The sequence below is a fragment of the Mugil cephalus genome, chromosome 2 (assembly GCF_022458985.1).
Source record: "Mugil cephalus isolate CIBA_MC_2020 chromosome 2, CIBA_Mcephalus_1.1, whole genome shotgun sequence".
In the NCBI taxonomy this organism is placed as follows: Eukaryota; Metazoa; Chordata; class Actinopteri; order Mugiliformes; family Mugilidae; genus Mugil; species Mugil cephalus.
Window position 1 is genome coordinate 34,141,864 of NC_061771.1, and position 24,423 is coordinate 34,166,286.

General features: G+C 40.0%; 1 protein-coding gene and 1 long non-coding RNA gene across 4 annotated transcripts; both read left to right on the top strand.

Moving 5' to 3' along the window:
- Window positions 1-3,448: 3,448 nt before the first annotated feature.
- Window positions 3,449-5,625, top strand: LOC125003593. The gene is made up of 3 exons (XR_007112239.1): window positions 3,449-3,494; window positions 4,663-4,868; window positions 5,037-5,625. It is a non-coding gene; the product is annotated as an uncharacterized LOC125003593 (long non-coding RNA).
- Window positions 5,626-16,184: 10,559 nt separating this feature from the next.
- Window positions 16,185-22,205, top strand: LOC125003574 (sialic acid-binding Ig-like lectin 12). Of its 3 annotated transcripts, XR_007112228.1 has the most exons (7): window positions 16,185-16,368; window positions 18,578-18,928; window positions 19,010-19,234; window positions 19,358-19,617; window positions 20,219-20,479; window positions 20,730-20,811; window positions 20,902-22,205. XR_007112228.1 is itself a non-coding variant. In XM_047577579.1 (3 exons), exons 1-3 carry the CDS (start codon window positions 20,266-20,268, stop codon window positions 20,981-20,983), a joined length of 378 nt encoding a protein of 125 aa, XP_047433535.1. In that variant the 5' UTR covers window positions 20,063-20,265; the 3' UTR covers window positions 20,984-22,205. The 3 variants fall into 3 exon arrangements, 1 of the variants encoding a protein (XP_047433535.1); XR_007112227.1 differs by having other exon boundaries at window positions 18,578-19,234; XM_047577579.1 differs by lacking the exons at window positions 16,185-16,368; window positions 18,578-18,928; window positions 19,010-19,234; window positions 19,358-19,617 and having other exon boundaries at window positions 20,063-20,479.
- The last annotated feature ends 2,218 nt before the right edge of the window (window positions 22,206-24,423 follow it).

A 24,423-nucleotide genomic window follows, 5' to 3' on the forward strand; every position in this document is an offset into this window, starting at 1 on the left:
TAATTGTAAGGATTAATAAAAACTACCTAAAACACTAAAAAATAGCATGTATTACCTGTACTCTAACTTTATTCTTAACTATGAAATATTATGATTAAAATCCTTCAGAAACAGTATTTCTTTTGCACTGTTGAATGACTCCATATCCTATCCATGTTTTAAATATATGTTTTCATAAGAAATCCACAATATCAGTTAAAATACACATTTTAGTTGTGTCCCTGGGTTTTGACTCAGTCCTGTTACCCAAACATATGACCCCATCTGACAAATTTGGAACATGCTAGAAATCACATGCTCAGCAGGAAGTTACATCAGTTGTGACTTCTGAAGGCCATGGGAAGACCAAAAGTTATTCTCTCATTTACTTTTCTATATTTTTGATGATTATTTTTTTAAACTTTGAATGATAAGATCAATGTCAACATACTGTCCTGTTACCTAAATTACTTCTTAGATGATATTTGTTTATTTTAAAAATACAGATATTTGTAAATCATTTAAATGTGTGGTCATGTGTGTGGTCATGCTATTAGCAATGACGCCATGTGGCTTTAAATCCATGTAATAGCATAAGCTAAAAACTCAGTCCTGTTACTTTACAAAGAGTAACAGGACTGAGTAAAGTGCCTAGTTTAATATGATTTATTAGTGTTAATATTATTAATATCATACTATTCACATTGTTTTCATGTTTTACATTTGAAATTACTTTAATTTGTTGAATATACAGCAATAATCAGTGCTCAATGCAAAGCAATTCGACGTTACGTCATCCACAAGACGACATCCCACAACCAAGAAGTTCAGTGCAAAGTCCTAAGTCGTATGCAAATGGTGTGTGTGGAAGTACAGGATGGACCTCTACAGGGGCATCACAAAATATATGTGAAAACACATTTTGAGTTAGCTGCATGCACAAACTGGACTCAACAGATTTTTGTGGACCAGCACAGGAAGATGTGCTTTGGTACCTCTGTAGGACAATTTGTGACTCACCCCCAAAGCCAGTCACATGTCGCTATATGGCCATTCACATTAGATAGAGCCTCTTAAATGACCAAAATGGGTTGTTTTCACATACATACACACACACACACACACACACACACACACACACACACAACTAACTTAATAAGTTAATTCATTTGTTTTCCAATTATGTGTTTTCCATCATTAATTCAGTTGTTTAATAAGTTGCATCATAGGAAATTTGATAAACTTGAGGTTTTGGAAAAAGTAAAAAATACCTTTTTCATCTTTTAGAAAAATGAACTGAGAGCATACACAGTGATTTTTTCCATCAAAATATAATTATTTTAACATATAACATCATTTCTTCAAAATGAACAGTTTTGTGAGGAAAGACAAAGAATTAGTTGATGTGCTTTTAAACATGCTTTGCGGGATGTCACTTGAGTTTTTGGTAACAGGACTGATAAAAAATTCAGCCATCTTTGGCTTCCTAACCTTGTAAAAATAATAATAATAATAACGTAGCCTGAGGTTGACCAATACACATTCTGAACAGTTAAATATGTGTGTTATTTAATAATCATGTGTTGAAAAAAATAAAACAAATTAGCAGCCATTCGGTGGAATGTCCCACATAAAACTAGAGAAACATGAATAAAAAACTAACTTACTATCATTTACATAATACCACTCTAGATAAACATTTAAATACACATTTTGTGAAAATAATAATAAAAAAAAAAATAGATGTGAAAATCCCTGCGCTGGGGGGGCCCACGCCCACAATTTCTCTCACAGGCCCCAGAATTCCCAGCTACGAGGCCTGGCCTAGGTAGTTTTCCTGTTTTAATTTAGTTTCACTTTCCCCAGGATCGTGTCGCAGATGTTTTTCTGTCCGTGATCAACCTCCTGCTGAAGGTAATGAAGCAGTTTTGAATGTTTTCTTGGTGAACATCAGCTGTCAGCAGCTCAGCTCCAACAGAAGCAGCAGAAATCTGCTGAACTGACGTTAAAACTGAGTCAGAGCTGGTTAGAGGTTTAAGATTCTGGATGAGGCTTAGTATGAAAACTGATCCACATTTTCATGAGTATCACCTGTGATCAACCTGTCTGTTTGAGGCCTTGGTTCATAGAAATGATTTCAGCTGATTTTCTTTTCTTTTGAAACTGTCTCTAGAAGTAACTAAGTACTTTTACTTCAGTACTGTCGGATCAGCTTCTTTCTACAGTTCAGGGACATGGGGTCAGGTGAGTCAGGTGAGGCAGTGTCTCACCTGTCATCATGTAAAGTAAAGATGATGAATAAATTCTATTTGTCCAGTGGTCTGTGATATAAATGTGATATCTGTGTGATTCCAGTCATTTCAGTTATTTTTGTATCAGAATCACTGACTTTACGTATTTCCCGAGTAAATCCAAGCAGCAGTGACCTGAGCTTCACCTGGAACTGAGCCAATGTCTCTCCAAGTCACCTGTACGGCCTCAGTCCGTTTATTGGGATCTTTTCTCTGCATGAAAGATAAAAACAGAAGATTGTAAATAAAATACTCAGCTTAAAACCATTCTAACAGTTAAACTTCAGTTCTAAACATGAAGTGGTGAAGATAGAAGAATATTTTAGTTTATAGTCCTGAATTTAAATGGATCAAAATCATCACAATATTAACTGGATATTATATAGATTTGATTCCATTTGAGTTGTTGTTTTTTCTCTCTGGATTACTTCCTCATGTTGAATGAGTAATGAATGAAATCTTTCTGTCTCATATTCTGCTCTATAACTGCTATAGATGTGACATTGATTCAATTGTCCAGATATGAACCTTAGACCTAAATAGTGTGGACAGAAGCTCATTAGAGATGTGAAACTAACCAGTTAGTGTGGAAGCAGCCAGTTGAATGAATGAATTGAAGCATGTTCACTGGGTTCATAATTGTAAATCTGAGCCTCACACTAGTCCACTGATCCAGTTTCAACATCTCCAGGATCTGAAGACTGCTCCACATTTCACATTTGACTCTAGAACATTGTGCAGTCACTTTAATCCCTTCATTACATGTAATACGTTGGTCTGGAACTGACCACCTATATAGAGTTTCTCACTGAGTTTCAGACATTACACACTGAAGCTAATAAATGTTGAGCAAATGCTATATTTATGGAAATCACCACGACACAGAAAATAGAGACATGTGATCGAGGAAATGCTCTCCTACAAATAAATAAATGAATGAATGAATTAATGAATGAATGCCCGTCATTGACATTACTGTGGAAACAACAAAAACTAGACCCATTATTGCTAAATACAAACTACAAACTATTTAAAAAACCCTTTTTTAAAAAAAATGTAACTATAAAAGTAACAAAAAAAAAAAAAAAGGAAAGAAAGTAGCTATAAATGAATTCCTAGCTACTGCCCTGGCCTGACAGGTAGTTTCCTGGTTCCAGTTTAGTTAAACATTCACCTGGATCGTGGCGCAGATGTTTTTCTCTCCGTGTCAACCTCCGTCTGAAGGTAATGAAGCAGTTTTGAATGTTTTCTTGGTGAACATCAGCTGTCAGCAGCTCAGCTCCACAGAAGCAGCAGAATCTGCTGAACTTGACGTTAAACTGAGTCAGAGCTGAAAGGTTAGAGTCTGGATGAGGCCTAGTGTGAAACTGATCCCACATTTTCTAGAGATCACCTGTGATCACCTGTCTGTTTGAGGTCTTGGTTCATAGAAATGATTTCAGCTGATTTTATTTTCTTTTGAAACTGTCTCTAGAAGTAACTAAGTACTTTTACTCCAGTACTGTCAGGTCAGCTTCTTTCTACAGTTCAGTGACATGGGGTCACTGTCTTTGAGTCACTTTAATCCCTTCATTACATGACGACATTAATGTCCGTTAAAGAAGTGAAAGTAGAAACTTTAACCCTTCTCAGCTCAGGGATCAGGTTAGAAACGTTTCCAGTTAGAAAATGATCAATAATTAATATGTCTTCTGCTCTTTAAATGACATTTTTAAGGAAATTCTTCTGGAAACAAAAACAACATTTTCCAGTTTCCTCTTTAATTAGTTCCTGTTGATTTAAAAGAGAGAAGTCATTATTAGTGACATCTGTTAAATGTTATTTTGATCTGAATCAAAGGTCATTCTTCTTATTTTATTCCAACTGAATCAGAGCAGAATAATTGAGCAGCAGATGTTCAGATCAGAGTCCAGGTTCACTCTGATCTTTAACCAGCAACAAGTTCATCATAATGATATATTAATAATGATACAAGCTCAAATCTACTGGATCCTGTAAAATGTGCTCTTATTGTGAAAATCTGCCTCCTCCCTCCTTCCTGTCCTCCTCCATCACAGGTGCAGCGCTGACAGGTTCCAGGAAGTATCTCACCTGAGTCTCTAGTGTCCAGGTGTGGAATGGAGACTCTTCTTCTTCTTCTTCTTCTTCTTCTTCTTCTTCTTCTTCTTCTTCAGCTCTTTGAATAAACGCTGAGTCTGGTTTGTCTTAGGGTTAGGGTTAACTGTCTCTGTCTGTCATGTTTGGAGAAGATGTTCACTACAGAGTTTGGATCACAGCAGCTTTAACTGACAGAATCAGAGCCAATCAGTGGAGGATCAGCTGATGTTTTTACAGCACAAATGATTCCAGTTAATGTTCAGATGAATGATTTGTGTTTCCTCTGCACATGAAGGTAGAACGTTGATGTGGATTCAGCAGCATGGACCAGAGGGAGGACAAAGAGGAGGGAGTCAGACATCTGCAGGACGGGTTGACTGGTTTCAGTTGTCATTCAGAATCAGACTCAGAATCTGACTCCAGCTTTGTGTCCATAAAGAGTGATCACTCACTTGATCGTTACATTAATTTTAAAGGATATCAACCCTCTGCTCCTGAGAGGTAAAATGTTTCCTCCATGTTTCTGGTTATTGTTTAAACTGTTATTGATCCAGAGAAGTTTTATTAACCAGTTTATTTCTCTTCAGTATCATTAATCTCATGTAAATGTGTTATATCTGGAAGCTGTCCAGTCTAACCAGACTTGAACTGATTCTTCTTCTCTAACAGGATCAGTCCAGACCCCAGCTGTGTGTCCTTCAATAGTGATTGGACCAATGATCGTGACATTAAATTTAAAGGACATCAACCCTCTGCTCCTGAGAGGTAAACCAGTGTCCAGCTTCATCCATGAGTCAGAGGAGACTAGCTCCTTTCTACAGTTTCCACTTTAACCTGTGGAGGTTGATTTGAGAAGCAGGCTTTGGATCATAGGACACTGGTTTGAATGGTAACTGACAGGTAGAACATGTGTGTGGGTGGAGTGAAGAAGCCATATCCATGGCTGCAGTAGCTATGAGGACACTGCCTGTTAGTTATTTAACATATTATTCTATGTCACTTTGACAACAGGTTACTGAAGTTATTACAACATCAATTACTGTTTCTAATATTTCTATTGTTATTCAAAATGTCCAAACTACAAAATAAATCCCAAACTGAAATTTCAAATTGATCAGAATTAAAAGTTTATGTCAACCATAGACTGTATATAAAAGAACCAGTTGGTTGAGTCTTGACAAGTAGTTGAAAGTTTATCAAGTTCTGATTTAAATGGTGCTTAAATAAATAATATGAAATAAACAGACAGAAAATATTGCTCAGTGAAAAAGCCAAAGCAGTCGGTATGGTGAAAACAACTTTTCTCTTCCATGTAGTTGAAGTAGAATTAATAAATTAGTCTTTTTTTCCCCACATCTTTTCCAATAGGTTTACGTGGTGAAAAAACAGGCTAGTTCATTTTTTTGTTTTGTTTTAATACTGAATGAAATGGACTTGTAATTTTTGTCCTTTTTGTAGCCACATATATTATGGAAGAAGAACTGACCTCATACTTCTGAGAATGTAAAACATTGATGAAAACACTGTAACTTTGGTTAAAATTGTTTCTATCATTCTTAGTCCCCTCAGCTCCATTCCCCAGAGCTTGTTCAAGACCAGGAAGATTTGGTGTCACTGAACCAACCGAGTCTGTCTTAGATCTACCATCAAAAAACACTTGTTCATCTTCCTGCTCTTAAATCACTACAAATATTGTTAAACTGGGGCGACATTATTGACTTCTTTATGAGCTGTGGATTTTGTATCAACATGGGACCAAGAAGAGTCTGAAAATATTTCAAGATCAGCTGAGATTTATTTGGAGTTGATCGGAGTCATTTCAAGTGATGATAGGTGTGAACTATTTCACATTTTCTTCATTACCTATGCCTATAGTGCTACTGGGAGAAACTTTGTGTAACAACATGTAGCCAGAAGACAGAACTCAAACCAGACACACACAAAAAACCAAAGGACTTGATGATAAACTCACTCTTAGTTTATTAAGGACTTAAGGAGAAGGAAACAAAAAGAGCTGCAGAGTGTGGCAGGATAATCCAGTAAACCAAAAGCAAGACAAACTGTGTCTGTGACTGTGTGAATGTGTTGTCTCTGTGTGGACAGACTTGATGAGAACTAATTGTTGATGATTGATCCACAGAGTCCACCAGCAGAGCTCAGAGGTTCTCAGTGGTCAGTCTACCCAGCAGCATCAGACACAGCTGGACTCCATCTTTCTGGTCTGTACATGTACAACAACTACTTTCCATCATGTCCATGCTGCTCTTTGTAGACCAGTGGATTGTCAGTGTGTCCAACATGGATCTGATGTTTTTTTCCATGGTTTCAGTCTGCTTGTGTCATTCATATCGTCTTCTGTTCCAGCTGCTGGAGGAGAACATCATCACTTTTATAAGAAACGAGCTGAAGAAGATCCAGAAGGTTGTGAGTCCAGATTACCCAGAATGCTCAGAGAGTCAGAGGGAGGATGAGGAGGTGTTGGAGGGTGAGGATGAAGAGCAGAGGAGGAGCAGCAGAGATTTTTTAGTGAAGATGACAGTGAACTTCCTGAGGAGAATGAAGCAGGAGGAGCTGGCTGACTGTCTGCAGAGCAGTAAGAGTATTTCTCTAAACATTGAAGCTGCTGGAGAAATGAAACATTTACTAATGTCTCAAGAGATGAACCAAGATATATTCACACACTCATTCTTTAGAACAATGACATGTTGGAATATTTACTGGAGAGTTTATTCATTCATCTTATTTGTTGTTTCTTCATTCAGGACTTGAAGCTGCAGTTTGTGGAAGTAAAGTTAAATCTGGTCTGAAGGAGAAGTTCCAGTGTGTGTTTGAGGGGATTGCTAAAGCTGGAAACTCAACTCTTCTGAATGAGATCTACACAGAGCTCTACATCACAGAGTGAGGGACTGCAGAGGTCAATGATGAACATGAGGTCAGACAGATTGAAACAGCATCCAGGAAACCACACAGACCAGAAACAAGCATCAGACAAGAAGACCTCTTTAAAGCCTCACCTGGAAGACATGGACCAATCAGAAGAGTGATGACAAAGGGAGTGGCTGGCATTGGGAAAACAGTCTTAACACAGAAGTTCACTCTGGACTGGGCTGAAGACAAAGTCAACCAGGACATCCTCTTCATATTTCCATTGACTTTCAGAGAGCTGAATGTGGTGAAAGAGAGAAAGTTCAGCTTGGTGGAACTTGTTCATCACTTCTTCACTGAAACCAAAGAAGCAGGAATCTGCAGCTTTGAAGACTTCCAGGTTGTGTTCATCTTTGATGGTCTGGATGAGTGTCGACTTCCTCTGGACTTCCACGAGACTGAGATCCTGACTGATGTTACAGAGTCCACCTCAGTGGATGTGCTGCTGACAAACCTCATCAGGGGGAAACTGCTTCCCTCTGGATAACCACACGACCTGCAGCAGCCAATCAGATCCCTCCTGAGTGTGTTGACATGGTGACAGAGGTCAGAGGGTTCACTGACCCCCAGAAGGAGGAGTACTTCAGGAAGAGGTTCAGAGATGAGGAGCAGGCCAGCAGGATCATCTCCCACATCAAGACATCACGAAGCCTCCACATCATGTGTCACATCCCAGTCTTCTGCTGGATCACTGCTACAGTTCTGGAGGATTTGTTGGAAACCAGAGAGGGAGGAGAGCTGCCCAAGACCCTGACTGAGATGTACATCCACTTCCTGGTGGTTCAGGCCAAAGTCAAGAAGGTCAAGTATGATGGAGGAGCTGAGACAGATCCACACTGGAGTCCAGAGAGCAGGAAGATGATTGAGTCTCTCGGAAAACTGGCTTTTGATCAGCTGCTGAAAGGAAACCTGATCTTCTATGAATCAGACCTGACAGAGTGTGGCATTGATATCAGTGCAGCCTCAGTGTACTCAGGAGTGTTCACACAGATCTTTAAAGAGGAGAGAGGCCTGTACCAGGACAAGGTGTTCTGCTTCGTCCATCTGAGCGTTCAGGAGTTTCTGGCTGCTCTTCATGTCCATCTGACCTTCATCAACTCTGGAGTCAACCTGATGGAAGAACAACAAACTACATCTCTGTGGTCTAAAATATTTAAAAAACTAACACGTCTCCATCAGAGTGCTGTGGACAAGGCCTTACACAGTCCAAATGGACACCTGGACTTGTTCCTCCGCTTCCTCCTGGGTCTTTCACTGCAGACCAATCAGACTCTTCTATGAGGCCTGCTGACACAGACAGGAAGTAGCTCACAGACCAATCAGGAAACAGTCCAGTACATCAAGGAGAAGATCAAGAAGAATGTGTCTGCAGAGAGAAGCATCAATCTGTTCCACTGTCTGAATGAACTGAATGATGGTTCTCTAGTGGAGGAGATCCAACAGTCCCTGAGATCAGGACGTCTCTCCACAGATAAACTGTCTCCTGCTCAGTGGTCAGCTCTGATCTTCATCTTACTGTCATCAAGAGAAGATCTGGATGAGTTTGACCTGAAGAAATACTCTGCTTCAGAGGAGGCTCTTCTGAGGCTGCTGCCAGTGGTCAAAGCCTCCAACAAAGCTCTGTAAGTTCATCATCAATAAATACACATCAACCTGTCAGCTGGTCACAAAGTTAAAGTGTTTTCTGTCATTGTCTCTTCAGACTGAGTGACTGTAACCTCTCAGAGAGAAGCTGTGAAGCTCTGTCTTCAGTTCTCAGCTCCCAGTCCTCTAATCTGAAACATCTGGACCTGAGTAAAAACATCCTGAAGGGTTCATTCGTGAGGCATCTGTCTGCTGGACTGGAGAGTCCAAACTGTAAACTGGAGACTCTGAGGTCAGTTTTCATTTCTTTTCTTCTCTGGCTTCTGAAGAATGGAGATCCAGTTTAGATGAGTTCTCTTGTCAGGACTGTCAGATAGAAAAGGAGCTCAAAGAGTTGAAATGAAGGAGCATCATGTTCCTGAACATCAGCAGGTATCTCCTCAGTCATCAGTAGTGGGTCTGATCACAAACCACATCAAGTCCAGTCTTCACATGTGTTGACATTAACAGAGTTCTTGGTGTCACTAATCATTCTTTCTGTCCATACTGTCTGTGGACAAATCCCCTTATAGTCTGACTCCAATGAGACCAGACGGAGGACAACATCCACAGTGTTGTTGTGTTGTGTTGATCTTCAACTCATCTTGTTCTTCAGCACATCCAGTCAGTATCAGTTTGCGTTTCCACAGTGTTTCCTGCTGAGCTGCAGTGGAGGGACAGGAACTCAAAGAGGAACTTTGATTAGTGTCAGTCAGACTGCTGAAGCTTCATATTAGTGTCAGCTCAACAGTGGAGTTGTGTTAGGAAGAGACCACTTCACAGTCAGTGTGGACAGCAGGAATCTCAACAACTCTGGAATCAGTCCATATGACATGTGACTGTTGTTGGAAGACACACTTGAACATGTCAACTTGTCCTTTAACATTCCTATAGATTCCAACTTCTGAAGGTTTGCTGGTTAAATCCATGGTCATAATCAAACCAGTTCATCATTCCCTCTCTAATTAGTACAGGTTCATTAGATCAAGACAGATATTAAGTGTGTGGGATATTATTGGGTCTGTTGTGTCTTGTGATGTATTTAATAGTTTAACGTTACCAATTACTGGACTGGCATGTCTGCTACAGTCTCATTTCAGTTGTACATTCTCTGGATTTCTTGATAGAATTGAATTTAAATCTGTGTTTCATTCACATTTAAGGTGAAGGTGTTAAATGGGTAAAGCTTGTATCGGGACTCTCCAATAATATGATTTCATCAGCAAATGAGCAGGTTTTATTAATGCCTTTAATTCCTCATTCTGTCATATAGCCTCAGGGCGGCCGTGACAGGGTTAGTGGTTCCATCCCTGATACATGGACCACATGCCCAAGTGTCCTTGAGCAAGACACTGAACCCTGAGTTGTTCCCAGTGGTTGGTACTGGTGTGAATGTGTATGAACAGATGAGTGGAGTCCATTATCCCTAGAAATGTGTGATACCCAAATATCACAATAAAACCTGGTGATGGAAACACCTTCATTTATAAAATCCTCCCAGTTATCTAAAGCTAAAACCTTTTTACGCTCTCATGATGTGCTTTTTCAGATGTATCGATATAAAAGTGCAGTGGAAACACTTTTTTTGTCATTTCCCTGGAGATGATGCAGGAGGTCATGTGACCAGTTCATTTAAAGTCCAACTTCCTCAAAGTGACGAGAATTTAAGAGAATTATGGGATATCACCAAAGAGACTTTACCAGAGTTACAGCTCATTCGCTAAACATCCAAAAAGTGTTGAAAAAGGTCGACTGGACTTGTAGAAATTTCTTGAAGACGTTTCATCCAAGTACCTTCTTCAGTTCTGGCAGACTAGTGGGAAATTGAGGTTTAAATAGGAAAAAACTCTGTGGGTACACCCATCAGAAACTGGTTAGACAAGAAACTAAAGTCACTATTTCCCTAATGGTTGGTAGTTACCTATCGTTGTAAGGGGAAACTGTGTGCCTGGGCTACTTACCCTATGAATGGAGCTCTAACGAGGATAGATTTAAACCTCAATTTCTATGGAGTAAGATAGCTATCAAAAAGATGTGTGCATGATTCTAACCATTCGTATTCGTAATGTTAAACATTTGTATGCCTATAAAGTTGTTGTACACAAAATTATGCTGTCATATGCGTGAGCCTGAGAAATTGTCTGAGAAAGCTCCAATGTACAACAACTTTATAGGCATACAAATGTTTAACATTATGAATACTAATGGTAAGAATCATGCACACATCTTTTTGATAACTATCTTACTCCATAAATTTCCCACTAGTCTATCAAAACTGAAGAAGCTACTCGGATTAGTGGCAAAATGTCTTCAAGAAATTTCTACAAGTCCAGTTGCCTTTATTCAAAGCCTTTTGGATTACCATGACCTGGATGACTGAGAACCTTCACAGACATTAACAAAATATCTTTAAGTGGAAACACATATCAAAATTTCAGAAATATCGCTTTAGTTTTTCAAAAAACTAATGGAAACACAGCTAGTGTGACTGGAAAGAGCTTTGAGCAGCAGTAGGTAGAAAAGCTCTGTACAAATCTAAAACCATTTACTGGAGGCAAAGAGGAGGGAGAGGTCGGGGTAGAGGTTCACTACTGAACCCAGAAGAACACAACAAGTAGAGTTTCAGGATTCAGCTGGTGATTATTCTTTTAAAAGATGCTGAACACAAAGTTCTTCTTTCAGGTCTAAAACCAGGCAGAGGTAAAACAGACAGAAAGTATCTACAGAGCAGGATGAGAAGAACAGGGTTTAACTACTACAAGATAAAGGAATGATTAAGACTGAAATTCATAAAACACTGATGTCTGAACATGTCTACTGATGTGGTGATGAGATGGAGGGAAGCCTGGAATAAATAGTGGAGTTGATTGAGTCACTAACAGCTGGTGAACTACTCCTCTCACCTGACTCCACTCCTGTAATTAAACACCAGAAACAAAGAAAAGAGAAGGAGCCTCCAGATCAGGAGGCAGAGGACATGAATGTCATTGATTCTTATTCTAGTTGAAAGCTTTGAATAAATAGTTTGAATGGATTTAATTCTTACAATAACAGTAAAGTTTTATGTAAGTTTTACTCGTGCAATACTCTTGTTACAAGCAGCAGGCCTACCATTGCAAACAATGTGCAGCTTTTGCCCCATGTACCGCTCTTTGCCATCCTAATTACATTCCCTCAGGGATATATGAAGCTTTTTTCTGACTGATTTTAAACCTGAGAACATCTGATTGTCGATTATTTAATCTACATCTTTTATTCTTTATTCAGGTTGAGGAGCTGCAGTTTGTCAGAGATCAGCTGTGATTCTCTGGGACCAGCTCTGAAGTCCAACCCCTCCCATCTGAAACATCTGGACCTGAGTAACAACAACCTGAAGGATTCAGGAGTGAAGCAGCTGTGTGTTTTTCTGGAGAGTCCAGACTGTAGACTGGAGACTCTGAGGTCAGACTCCATGTTTTCTTTGTGTGCTGAGATGAATATGATGGTAAAGTTGTGGTGACTCTAAACTTTGGACAATTTTAAAATAAAACTCCCATCAGTTACTGGCCTTTCTTTGATGATATTTATGAAGTGGCCATGTATTGAAATTGTCTCTAAAGTGACAATGATAGAGATCGATGAACTTTGTCTTTTTTATTTTTATTTAACCAGGTTTGTCTCATTGAAATCAGAGATCTCTTTTACCGAGGAGACCTGGTCAAGTGTGGCAGCAACACAGAATTAAACTCACATCTTTTATTCCTTATTCAGGTTGATGAGCTGCAGTTTGTCAGAGATCAGCTGTGATTCTCTGGGACCAGCTCTGAAGTCCAACCCCTCCCATCTGAAACATCTGGATCTGAGGGGAAACAACCTGAAGGATTCAGATGTGAAGCAGCTTCTTGATCTTGAGACGAGTCCAGACTATAAACTGGAGACTCTGTGGTGAGTAGAGGGTTCCAGTCAGTCTATGCTGCTTTCATCAGTATCATCCTAAACACAGTTAGTATCAAAGATCCAGTGTTTCCTGTAAACCTGCAGCTTCTCAGTGAAGCTGTGAGAGGAGAATGGAGACAGGCTTCAGGATTGGACAGAAAGACAGAGAGAGTCAACAGTCATCCAATCAGATGAGCCAGAAGCTTGTTGTGATCATGTGTTTGAGTTGATGTGAAGACAGCTGTGGTTGTTGTGTTGATATGTCCAGGAAATAAAGCTGGATTCCAGCTGACAGCCTACCAAGATGTATAGAGACAGTGGTGGTCATTCATCACATCTGATCAACAACTGATCACAGCTCTGAGATCAGTCTGACTGAAGCCTGCACATCACAGAAGCAGCATTACATTTAGTAACCATGAGTTTCTTAGTCAGCCTATCTTTGTTTCCATGGAGCAGCAGTAAATCCATCACTAAAGTGTTGGTGCAGTAATGAAGCGTTCAGGACTCTCAGCAGTTTCTTAGTGAAATCTGCAGAGGAAACAGACTTGATGCTAAAAGTCTCTGCAGGTCTGTGTGTGTTCACTCCAACACGTTAACATGAAGCTGAAAGGAAGCTGGCTGAGCTCCACAGCTGCTCCACTGCTGCTCTGAACAGGACTCAAGTCCCTGCAGCTCTTTCTACCAGATGTGATGATGAAGGGAGTCTCTGGAAACACTCCTTCACCTCCTCTCTTCTTTCTCCTCCTCTCTACAGGTGGTGGAGGTAATAAACAGGAGGATGAGCTGTGTCCTGATGATCCAGAGGTTGAAGCAGACTCTGACTGGACCATGTTACTGGGAGGTGGAGAGGAGAGCTTCATCCACATTTAAGACCATCAACAGAGCTGCACTTCAACTCTTCACAGAGCTCCAACAAATCAAGTCCAGTCCCTCATCAATGATTCAGACACAAACCAAATATTGTCTCCTCCTCGTTACGTTCCTCCTCCTTTATCCACACGTTTATTGGATCAGAGAATATCAGATATATCATCACATCACATGTTAGTCATTTTTACAGTGCATCTGATTGTAATTTATTTTACAGTGTATTTCCTGGTTGTATTGTTAGTATTACAGTGTGCTGTTTAGCTGCAGGTCCTGTGCGTGGCCACCAGAGGGCAGTGACCACTCATCAGTCACAGAGCAGTATATTAGAAAGAGTCTGGTCAAACTCAAACCATGGCCGCCATGTTTGCTACATCAGAGGTTGGACTCTAGAGTGTAACTCACTTAAATATCCCAGCATCTACTTACTTTAAATATCTTAAATGAGAGTGTAAAATGCCCAGCCACATGTACCATAGAAATAAGTGAGGACACTGTCCTGAAGCTTTTCAGCCCTGGGCCAGACAACATTGGTGGTAGCTGAGGTTCTTCCTCAGCTACCACCAATGTGCAGGAGTTGAATCACATGCTGCTTAACGTGGACAAGACCAAAGAGATGGCGACTGACTTCAGGAGGAAGGGAACAGATCCTCAGCCCCTCAGCATCCTGGGCAGGGATGTGGAGGTGGTGGAGGAGAACAGATACCTGGGAGTGACCATCAATAACAGACTGAACTGGAGGACCAACAGTACAGCTGTGTCCTAGAAGGCCTGCAGAGACTCTACTTCCTGAGGAAGCTGAGATCCTTCAACGTGTGCAATAAGATGCTGGAGATCTTCTATCAGTCTGTTGTGGCCAGAACCCCTTTCTCTGCTGTGGTCTGCTGGGGGAACAGCAACACACTGAATAAACTGATCAGGAAGGCTGGCTCTGTCACTGGCTGGGAGAGGAGGACACTTAAACTGTTATCAGTCATGGATAATCCTGACCTCCCTCTCCACCAGACGATAGACAGACAACGGAGCTCCTTCTCCAAGAGACTCAGACAAAGAACACTACAGGAAATCTGTCCTGCCTCAGTCCATACGCCTGTTCAACTATAATCTATCTAATCTATCTTCACTTTTATCTTCAGACAATTCCTCTGGCTCTTCAGGGTCCCTCGTCTTTGGAAAGACTCCATCATTGCCCCAGTGTCCAAGATAAAAACCACCAAAAACCCATAATGACTTTCAGTCCTAACTTCTCTTGTTATGAAATCCTTTGAATGCATCATAAAGGTTTGAGGTTTGAGGCTCAACACAGAGCAGCCTTGATCCATTGCAATTGACCGTTAGAGCAGGTAGAGGTGTTGATGACACAGTCAATGTCCTTCTCAGCCTGGTTTTAGGACGTCTTCAGGGTTAGGGTCCACATAACATTATTTAACATAACTTTGCACGTCTCATTTTTCTTGATTTTTCTCCTGTTTTTAAATACAGTCGACCGCACATTTAGACCTTCTGACAAACACACACAACCTTGATTGAAGTTTAGTGTCTTGGCTTGTTGACTTTTTAACTGATGGACCTCAGAGGGTGAAAGTCAAAAGCTTTTTATCAGACACACTTTGCTGGTTCCCCCAAGGCCACATCCTAATGAACGTCCTAGTGGACATATTATTAGGTTTGTTGATGACTCTTGTGTCTCTCTTCAACAATCAAGACAGAATTCACGGCCAAGTAGTTAATGGTTTTAGTGAATGGTGTGAGACTCTTTTCAAAAGTCCATGTTCCTGAAACCAAAGAGCTCATTATTGATTTTAGAAGAAGCCTCCACCACATTCCCCTGTTTTTATTCATGGTCAGGTGGTTGGTACCATACGACAGTACAAATACAAACCGTTACTGGTTGTTACATTTTCTTATACCTTGTTTAATTTGTTTGGCTCGACCCCTGACAGCTCCTCCTTCACCTCCACTTTATGCAAAACCTTTTACCTGTAAATACTTTGTAAATAAACACTCACTTGCCACACATACACCTTGGGGTTTTTCTCTTCACTGTCTGTCAGTGTTACGTCTCTCTTGTGAGTGTCAAAGTGGAACGTAACATTGATAGAAACCTCACCTTTATTGGCCAGTTATGTGCGCACATACAAGGAATTTGACTGGGGTCATTTTTCTCAGTGTTACAAGGAAAATAAAGACAACACTTAAATAAGCATGAAAATAGAAAAACCGTCCAGCATGAATAAGAACAAAATAGTAACAGAAGCAGATATAAACATGGACTGAACAGCGGCACATGGTTTCAGTGTTTCTCTGAAAAACAAAGCTTCCTAGCTTTCTAGCTTATAGTAGCTATTCATCACTACTTCATATCTTTCTTCTTTGGTTTGGGTGGTTGTTGTGTGCTAATAGAAAACTGGTGTGTTTTCATGTGTGAATACACCAAGTTTCAGACAGAGACCAGAACAAACAGGTTAATAGATCGTGTGAAGAGGAAGGAAGCTTCCACGTCTCAACAGCCTCATTTCCGTCTGTTAGAAACCACAGTGACCACTGATGTGACTACTGGCTGATGACCGCTGAACATTATTTCATCTGCAGACACAGATTAGATGAGCAGTGATGAGTTTAAATGCAGCAGTGAGTGGATTTGTCGTCGTCCTTCTCTCTGTGTCAGGTACTGTAATGTCTAAATCCACTGAGAGGGATGTGGAGGTCTGAGGGTTTGTAAATGTTGTCTCATTCATGCATGAGGTTGGTTTTGTGGAACCATGCTGCTAAATGAAAACATTATTCCAGAATGAACGGTTATGAAAAGTGAACTAAACTTGTGTGTTCAGATGTGGTTTCTGGTTGTCGACCTGTCTGCTTTTAACTTGGTGCTTTCACAGCTGAGGAGGTGTTGAGTCAGATTTGCTGAAATATTCACCCTCTCTTATAGGAACTTTTTTATTTGTTTTTTTTTTTCAAGAAAGACAGAATCTCAGGTATCCCTTATAATGTGTCAGAAAGCTGCCCACGACTTTTAGTGGCTTAAAACTGACCTGTGACTTAATCCAGACAAAAATTATCCAGCAGTATTGTTTGTGACCTCATATCTAACTTGTTATTCATTCATATCCATGTCAACAATGTATTAAACCTTTTGGCCCAACGGACGTTTAATCTTTGAATCCAACACTCGTTTGCATCTAAAAAAAAGAGTAAATTGAGCCAAATTTGATCCACAGATCAACTAAAACTTTTCATGAATATTGGTAGTTTCATGTTTCTACCAATGTTCTTGGCAGGTTAATGTTTGACCCATAACTCCACAGACGTCACTTTCTTTTTTAGAGACTTTCAGATTCTTTTGTAGTGTTAAAACATCTGTTCTTGGGGAGGTCATGAAGCCTTGTCTCTATAAAAACACATTTTAACTTGCAAACAGATTAACTTTGACCCTAACACAGTATAAGGGTTAAAGGTTTTACTTGCAGTAAGGAGTCGATACATGCAGTCTAGCAGGTACAGCTTCTACATCTGCTTTGTGATTTCCTGTCCAGACAGGATCAGTTCCTTTAGTGAGTGTTGCACATTTACAGATTTCTAATTTTAGGTAGTGTCATTGCAGCCAGTGAGTCTCACATTAAGCCTTTGTGGTTAACAGGTTTTCCAGCTGATGTTGTTCATACCTCAGTTTTTCCATTGTTATTGACCGTCAGTATGAATGTTGGTAGTTTTGTCTTTTCCTGTTAGGTTTAGTGAGTGCTACTAGTTCTGCTGCTTGAGCTGAGTCATGTTTAGGTCGTGGTTCTGCTGGAGTTACCACTGTATGGTCTGTAACGTCTGTGACATCTGGATTCTTTCTACTAGAACCATCTACAAACTCACATCTGCTCTATTACATGAAATGTTGGGATTTGTTGAGGGGGAAAAGTATTTGTACTTGAATAAAAATTCAAGATAGGTGTAAGTTTTTTAAGTTACACTTCTAATCTAGGATATGTAAGTGTAAAACTAAGTATTAATGATCCATTCTAATAACTATGGATGTATGTGCAGTATTGGTTGATGTTTTCATTAAATGCAGCTAATAGAGGTGATTTATTCTGATTTGAAGGGACACAACATGACTGTGATGGTGATTTGGTTCTTGTGGGAGACAGTAGGTTAGAGAGGTTAGAGGTTCAATTCCCACAATGTGACACATGACCAAGTGTCCCTGAGCAAGACACTGAACTCCCAGTGTGTGACACTGGTGTGTGAATGTGTGTGTGCTTATTTGAGTAAATGTGTAGATGTGTGTGTAACTGTAAAGGCTTTGAGAACCAACAGGTAGAAAAGATCTATGTGAAAAAACAGGCTATTTCCCATTTACCAGTAGACAATAGTCTGAATTACAGAGCTAACAGATGAATAACAGGCTAATGCTAACATGAGAGAACCTGACTGCAGACGTCTCAATACTAATTAAACATAAATAATAATCTCCAGGTCAAACTCCTCTTCCCAAATGTTTCATGCTGCCCAGTTCAGATAGAAATAATGTATTTGGTAAAACTAGTGATGCAGTGAAGTGGTGTTTGTTCCAGTCAGAGCCTCCTCTGTTACAGAGTCCAGACTTTTCACCCTGACTCCTGAACATCACTCAATCCAGTCAGACGCACAGACATTCACTGAGGTCACATGATGAAAGGCAGCTTTCTGATGGGATGTTTGTCTTGTTCTCCAATACAGATACATTTAAAACTATTTGTTCAAAATAAGTATTTGTAAAAAAACGTGTTGGTGCATCTCTCAATAGTCTAATGTGGCAACACAGTCATGTCTTTAGCTCATTCTTTGTTCACTTTAAATGAATTGACTGAGTGTGAGGTTCATCTCTGATGTTCTCTGTGTTCCAGTGGTGCAGGGTCAGACTGGCTGGTCGGTGACTTACACTTCTACTCAGATCTGTGCTGCAGCAGGATCAACAGTGGACATAAAATGCTCCTATACGTACCCAGCAAAGATAAAACAAACAAAAACAAAGGTTCAACAAAGATTGTGGTTCATTAAAGAGAAGAATAAAGTTGAGGTGGATGTGAAAACAGACCCAGACTACTCAGGTCGTGTTAAGTATTTTCAGGACGTCAGCACTCTGAGAATCTCAGACCTGAGAGAGAGCGACTCGGCCGAGTACAAGTTCAGATTCATAACAAACCATCAGGGTGGAGGATTTACTGGTTCACCTGGCGTCACTCTGACTGTTACAGGTACGACTTTCTTTCCCAGACTTTATCATTTCGTTCCAAATGTTATTTACATGTATATGAAGGTAAACTGTGTTTGTTCAGGTCTCCAGGTGCAGGTGATCAAATCAGAGTTGAACTTGAATTCTACCAGGGCAGAGCTGAAATGTCAGAGCAGTTGTCAACCTGCTCATCGTTCCTATGTCTGGTTTAGAAATGACAAGAAGGTTTTGGAAGAAACATCAGCTTCTTTTTTAACCACAGTTTATTCTACACAAAAATATTCCTGTGCTTTAAAGGGACATGAGACGTTCTCCTCTGCGTCAGTATGTGAGTTGGTTTTATTCACAAGTGATCGTCAACCAGAAAAGACAAATGTTTCAGATACTTCGACACAGAAATATACATCAGTCAAATATAATATAATGAACGTGTCCATGTGTTGTCCTCCAGATCCACCAAGGACTCCCTCTGTATCAGTGAGTCCCTCTGATGAGGTAGTGGACAATAGTTCAGTGACTCTGAACTGTAGCAGTGATGCTAACCAGCAGCTAACTACACCTGGTACAAGAGGAATGGTCGTAAACTCCTCAGTAACAACTCAAAGCTTTTCTTCAGCTCCATCCAGCCCTTTGACTCCGGAGAGTATCGTTGTGCAGCTGTGAATGATCTGGGGAAGAAGTGGTCTGAATACAAACTAATTCATGTGGAATGTGAGTAAAATAGCTCATTTCTTCTCTATAGAGTGAATCCAGGGGCTGTTAAATGTGGCCACTAGGGCTTTTACAAGCCAGTGGACTCGTCTCTGATCACATGACCAACATGGCCGCCTCCATGAAGACAGATGAGGAGTCCAGTGGGTCGCTGGTTCATCGAGTGTGTGGAAATCCTCCACTAAAGATGAAGCCCATTCTACTGTCACATGTCAGTCCTGAAATACAACTAAAGTCCTACTGCAGATAAAAAGACATGCTAAGGCTAATGCTAGCAGAGGAACGGTCCAGATCCTCTGGACATCAGACAGTAACAACTGGACCAAACGTCCTGTGGTACCAGAGAGAAGGAGGCTGCACATTAACTATCTGATGAAGTTACAACAAATGAAGTTAAATATTTCATATATGGGAAGTTCATTAATCTGTTTTTTCTCCATGAAAATCAAAGAGTCTGCTTATGTCCTACGTTAACACTCTGGGGTTGAGATTTAGATTTTACCAGTATTTCAATCAGTGCCATATAAAGCGTTAACACAACTTTTTAAAAGGCAGCACAACACATGTTATATTGTCATTCTTTAACCTCCATCTCCTCCAGATCCTCCAAGGCTTCCCTCGGTATCAGTGAGTCCCTCTGGTGAGGTAATGGAGGGCAGCTCAGTGACTCTGAGCTGTAGCAGTGATGCTAACCCAGAGGCTAACTACACCTGGTACAAGGAGAATGAAGACTCACCAAAAGCTTCAGGACACATCTTCACCATCACCGACAGCAGACCTGAACACAGTGGGAATTATTCCTGTGAAGCCCAGAACACAAGAGGGCGCCATAACTCCACCGTACACCTGACGGTTGTAGCAGGTATTCTTTTAAAGTACTGGGAAGATTTTATGGGTTCTGGCATGAAGGAGGTCAGATGGGTTTGAGCTGCTCGTTCACAGCAAACCATGTTCAGACCTGGATGATCTGATCTCACCTGTTCATCTTTAAGTGTCTGTGTTCACACCTGGACTCTAGATTTCTTTGTAGTTTAGACACATGCTGGTTCTTCTGTCTCTTTGTGGGAGCAGTGGTTCTAATCTGTGTTTTATTCTCATCGTTCTTCATCCAGGAGCAGGAACATCTGCAGCTGCAGGAGTAACTGCTGTCGTCCTACTCAGTCTCATATTCCTCTCTGTCTTCCTGTGGACTCGGTGAGCTGTTCTGTTTCTAAACCTGCTGATGAGTTTTTGTAATTAATGAATAAATTCAGTCATTTGTTCATGTTGAATTCTCCTAATCAGAAGGAAGTTGCCTCCCGAGAAGAAGTCACCTGATGAGAAAGTAGACGACAGGGAGCAGGTGAAAACCTTCATTCTGATATAAATAAACCTTCACATTTTCAGTCTGAAAGCTATCGTGTCATTGCAGACTCAACCAGAGCAGGATGACCTGCAATATGCCGACGTCCTCTTCTTCATCAAGGAGCCAGACTCTCTGTACTCCAACATCAGAATGAAACAACCCCACAGAAACATGGAGGAGCCCGAAGTCACTGAATATTCTGCTGTTACCTTTAACACCACCACCACCACGTGAAAATACAATAATAACCTAGAAGGACGGACAACGGAACAAATATTATTTTATTTCATCTTTCATTTTACCTGAGGTTTTTAAGAGTGTTACTTTTAAGTGCAACTACTGTGACCAAGTAATTTCCCTCTAAGTCTAAGAAATACATCTTCACAACACAAGTCAGTGGAATTAGAATTAGAATTAGAAAACCTTCATCTGTGTCATGATTCTTTTCTTCGGGATCACGTTTTAGTTTCCTGTTTTATTTTGTTAAGTTTCTTGGTTTCCTGTTTTGTGTTGCTCCGTGTTCTTCCTTTGAATGCTGATTGGTTTGTCCTTGTGGCTCCGCCCTCATTAGTTTCACCTGTGTCTCTATATATATATAGCCCTGCCTTTCCCTTTGTTCCTGGTTGTGTTGTTTTTGTCCCCTTGTCTCCATGCTGTGCTTTGTGTCTTCATGTTCCGCGTCCATGTCCACGTTTCTGCCCTCCTGCCATGTTTCTTGTGTCCTTGTGTCTTTTCTTAACTTTTGTTTTCATTAAATTGTCTTTTTGTTTGAACGTCGGCCTCATCACCTTCTGTCCTCCGTCTTGATCCTGTTAAAATTTAACGTCCTGACAGTTTATCCCACACTGGGGAAATTTCAGTTTACAACAGCAACAAAAGGACAGAAAACTAATAAGAATGAAGAGTGTAGGGTATAAAAGACAAGTAATAAAATAAAGTAGAATAAGAAATACTAACATGATAAAAGTATTGGCATATGTACTAAAAGTATTGAGTTGCTCAGATGGACCAGGTGTAACTGGGTTATAAAGTTGTAAATTAAGTATGAATAAAGTCTTTCTTGCTGTATCTTCTGAATCCTCTGGTTTCTCTCTCTCTCCTTTTAGAAACAGGCATCAGGAAACTGCACAGGTTCTATTTTCATTTTACAGCTCAGTCAACAAAACCTGATGAGACAACAGGACATTCAAAGACTCTTTTCTACAGATTTTCAGTTTAACTTGAAGCTTCATGGAGGTTCTGTATAAATGTGCGTACTGTACATGAGCCATGTTGTTGTGTAATTACGCTGCAGTACGTTGGTCTGTGACTGACCAGCTGTTGAGTTTCTCACTGAGATTCAGACTGAAGCTAATAAATGTTGAACATGATGTATTTATGGAAATCAACTCGACACAGAAAATAGAGACATTTGAATGAGGGAATGGTCTCCTACGAATGAATGAATGAATAAATGAATGAATGAACGACTGACCTTTATTGTCATTACTGTGGAAACAACAAAATTGCCAAACTAGACCAGTCAGTGCTAAATACAAACTACAAACTGCATAAAAAACAGCATAAAAAAGTAAAAAAGTATTTATAAAAGTAGGTAAAAAGTGGAAAGTAGCTGTAAATGGAAGTAAGTCAAAGTAGAATAAATACAACACACTCTCGTCCTACATACTTTCATAGTTTCATGTCAGGTTGGAATTGCACGTGTCTCATTATTTCATGTCATTATTTACATTTGTCGGAGCTATTTGTTACCATGTGATATTTTAATCACTTAGTATTTAGTTCTTTTTTGGGGTTTAGCTTGAGGAATATACCTTTTAGTTTGTTCATGATATTAAGTATTGTTTGAGTTAATTTGTGTATTGAACCATGCTTTTATTTTGAAGCGCGCTGGGTGAGTTTACATGTATGGGTAGGCAGACACAGGTGAGCCAGGCGTCTGGGAGGGCAGATGGTTTTTTACCAGGGCAAGAGAGGCAGCAAAGGGCCATTGTTCTTTGTTTGTTTGTTTGCTAATGTAGAATAACCCAAAGAAACTTCATTTCTTTTTGCCTGGACAGTGGACTCTGTTTATCCTGCTTAAATTCACTCCCTGGGTGTCTCAGTGGTCGTTTGATTGGAAGAGCAGATCCAGGGCCTGTTGGACATTCAGTCTTGCTGTTATGATGTCCATCACTGCATTGGCAGCCCATACCTACCTTTATAATGTTGTGACCCCCACCACCTCCCTCCCAACCCAAGATTCCCAGATTCTAATTTGTTACTTTCTACATTATTTTATTACATCGCAGGTGCAGGTGCAGGTGCAGGTGCACATCTTGTGTCTGTGTGAAGGCTCCGTCTGACCTCTGGATGACTTATTTTCTCTTCTATTCCCATATATGATCACTCCCATGTTGTTTGTTGGTATTTCAGTATTTTGGGATTCCCCTGCCCCCACAAAGACCAGCAGGTGTCTGTGTCTGCGGGAACCTGGACAAATGTTCGGGAACACAGACAGTTCTCTTTACTGTGGTGAGGTCACCTTCCCTCGAACTCTGTCACCTCTTTCACATATAAAATGCACACAAACATGACATATACATTCTCACAATTTGAAGATTCCATAAAACCACAATTTCCCCTTATTTGACCCACACTGGTAAATCTACAATCCATCTGAATAGATACGGGTCAAATCTGACCCGTAACAGCCTCAGTGTGCAAAAGTGTAGCACATATATAAAAGTATAAATTAACAAAATATTTTTATTTGTATGTATTTTGGGTCAATTCAGGAAAACTCATCAAATTTCAGGCTAAAAGAATTATGTTTAGGGTATTTTTACTGCTGTCAAAAGTCAAAACGGGTCAAATTTGACTTGAACAGTATGTTAGGGTTAAAGAACAGACTGAAATAACAACAATTGATAAATTCTCAGTCTTTTGCTGTTTGTGACATTTATTGCTCATGCACTATGTTCTCTTACGTCCTGTGTATCTCCTGGGGGCTAAGCCGCCCTCCGCTCTTAAAACCTAGTGACGCCTCTGATCTTCAGCCCATCACACTCATGTCTTTATGTAGAACAGCTGTGTGGCTCTATTCATGGGTCGTAATGAAGCTTTATGGTTTCTCAGATGACTTCATTAAAATGATTAAGTTATTGTAGGGTCAAAATGAATGTTTTAATGTTGATCTGACCTTGAATTAAAAGATTAAATAGTGACCACATTGATAGTTAAAGGTCGACTACACGAATTATTCTAATTATTTATTGCACCTCACTGGGTAAAAGTCAAGCTACAACTGCGCATTGCACTGTTTAGTTATTTACTATATTTTTCTGAATGTCTTTTTTGTATCTGTTTGTATTTTATTCCTTTACATGTTGTTCATGTAGATTTTTATTCTGTATATTATATATGAGAGAAACCTTTGTCTGATTTTTGTTTTTGTCATCACAAACAGTGAAATTGTCAAT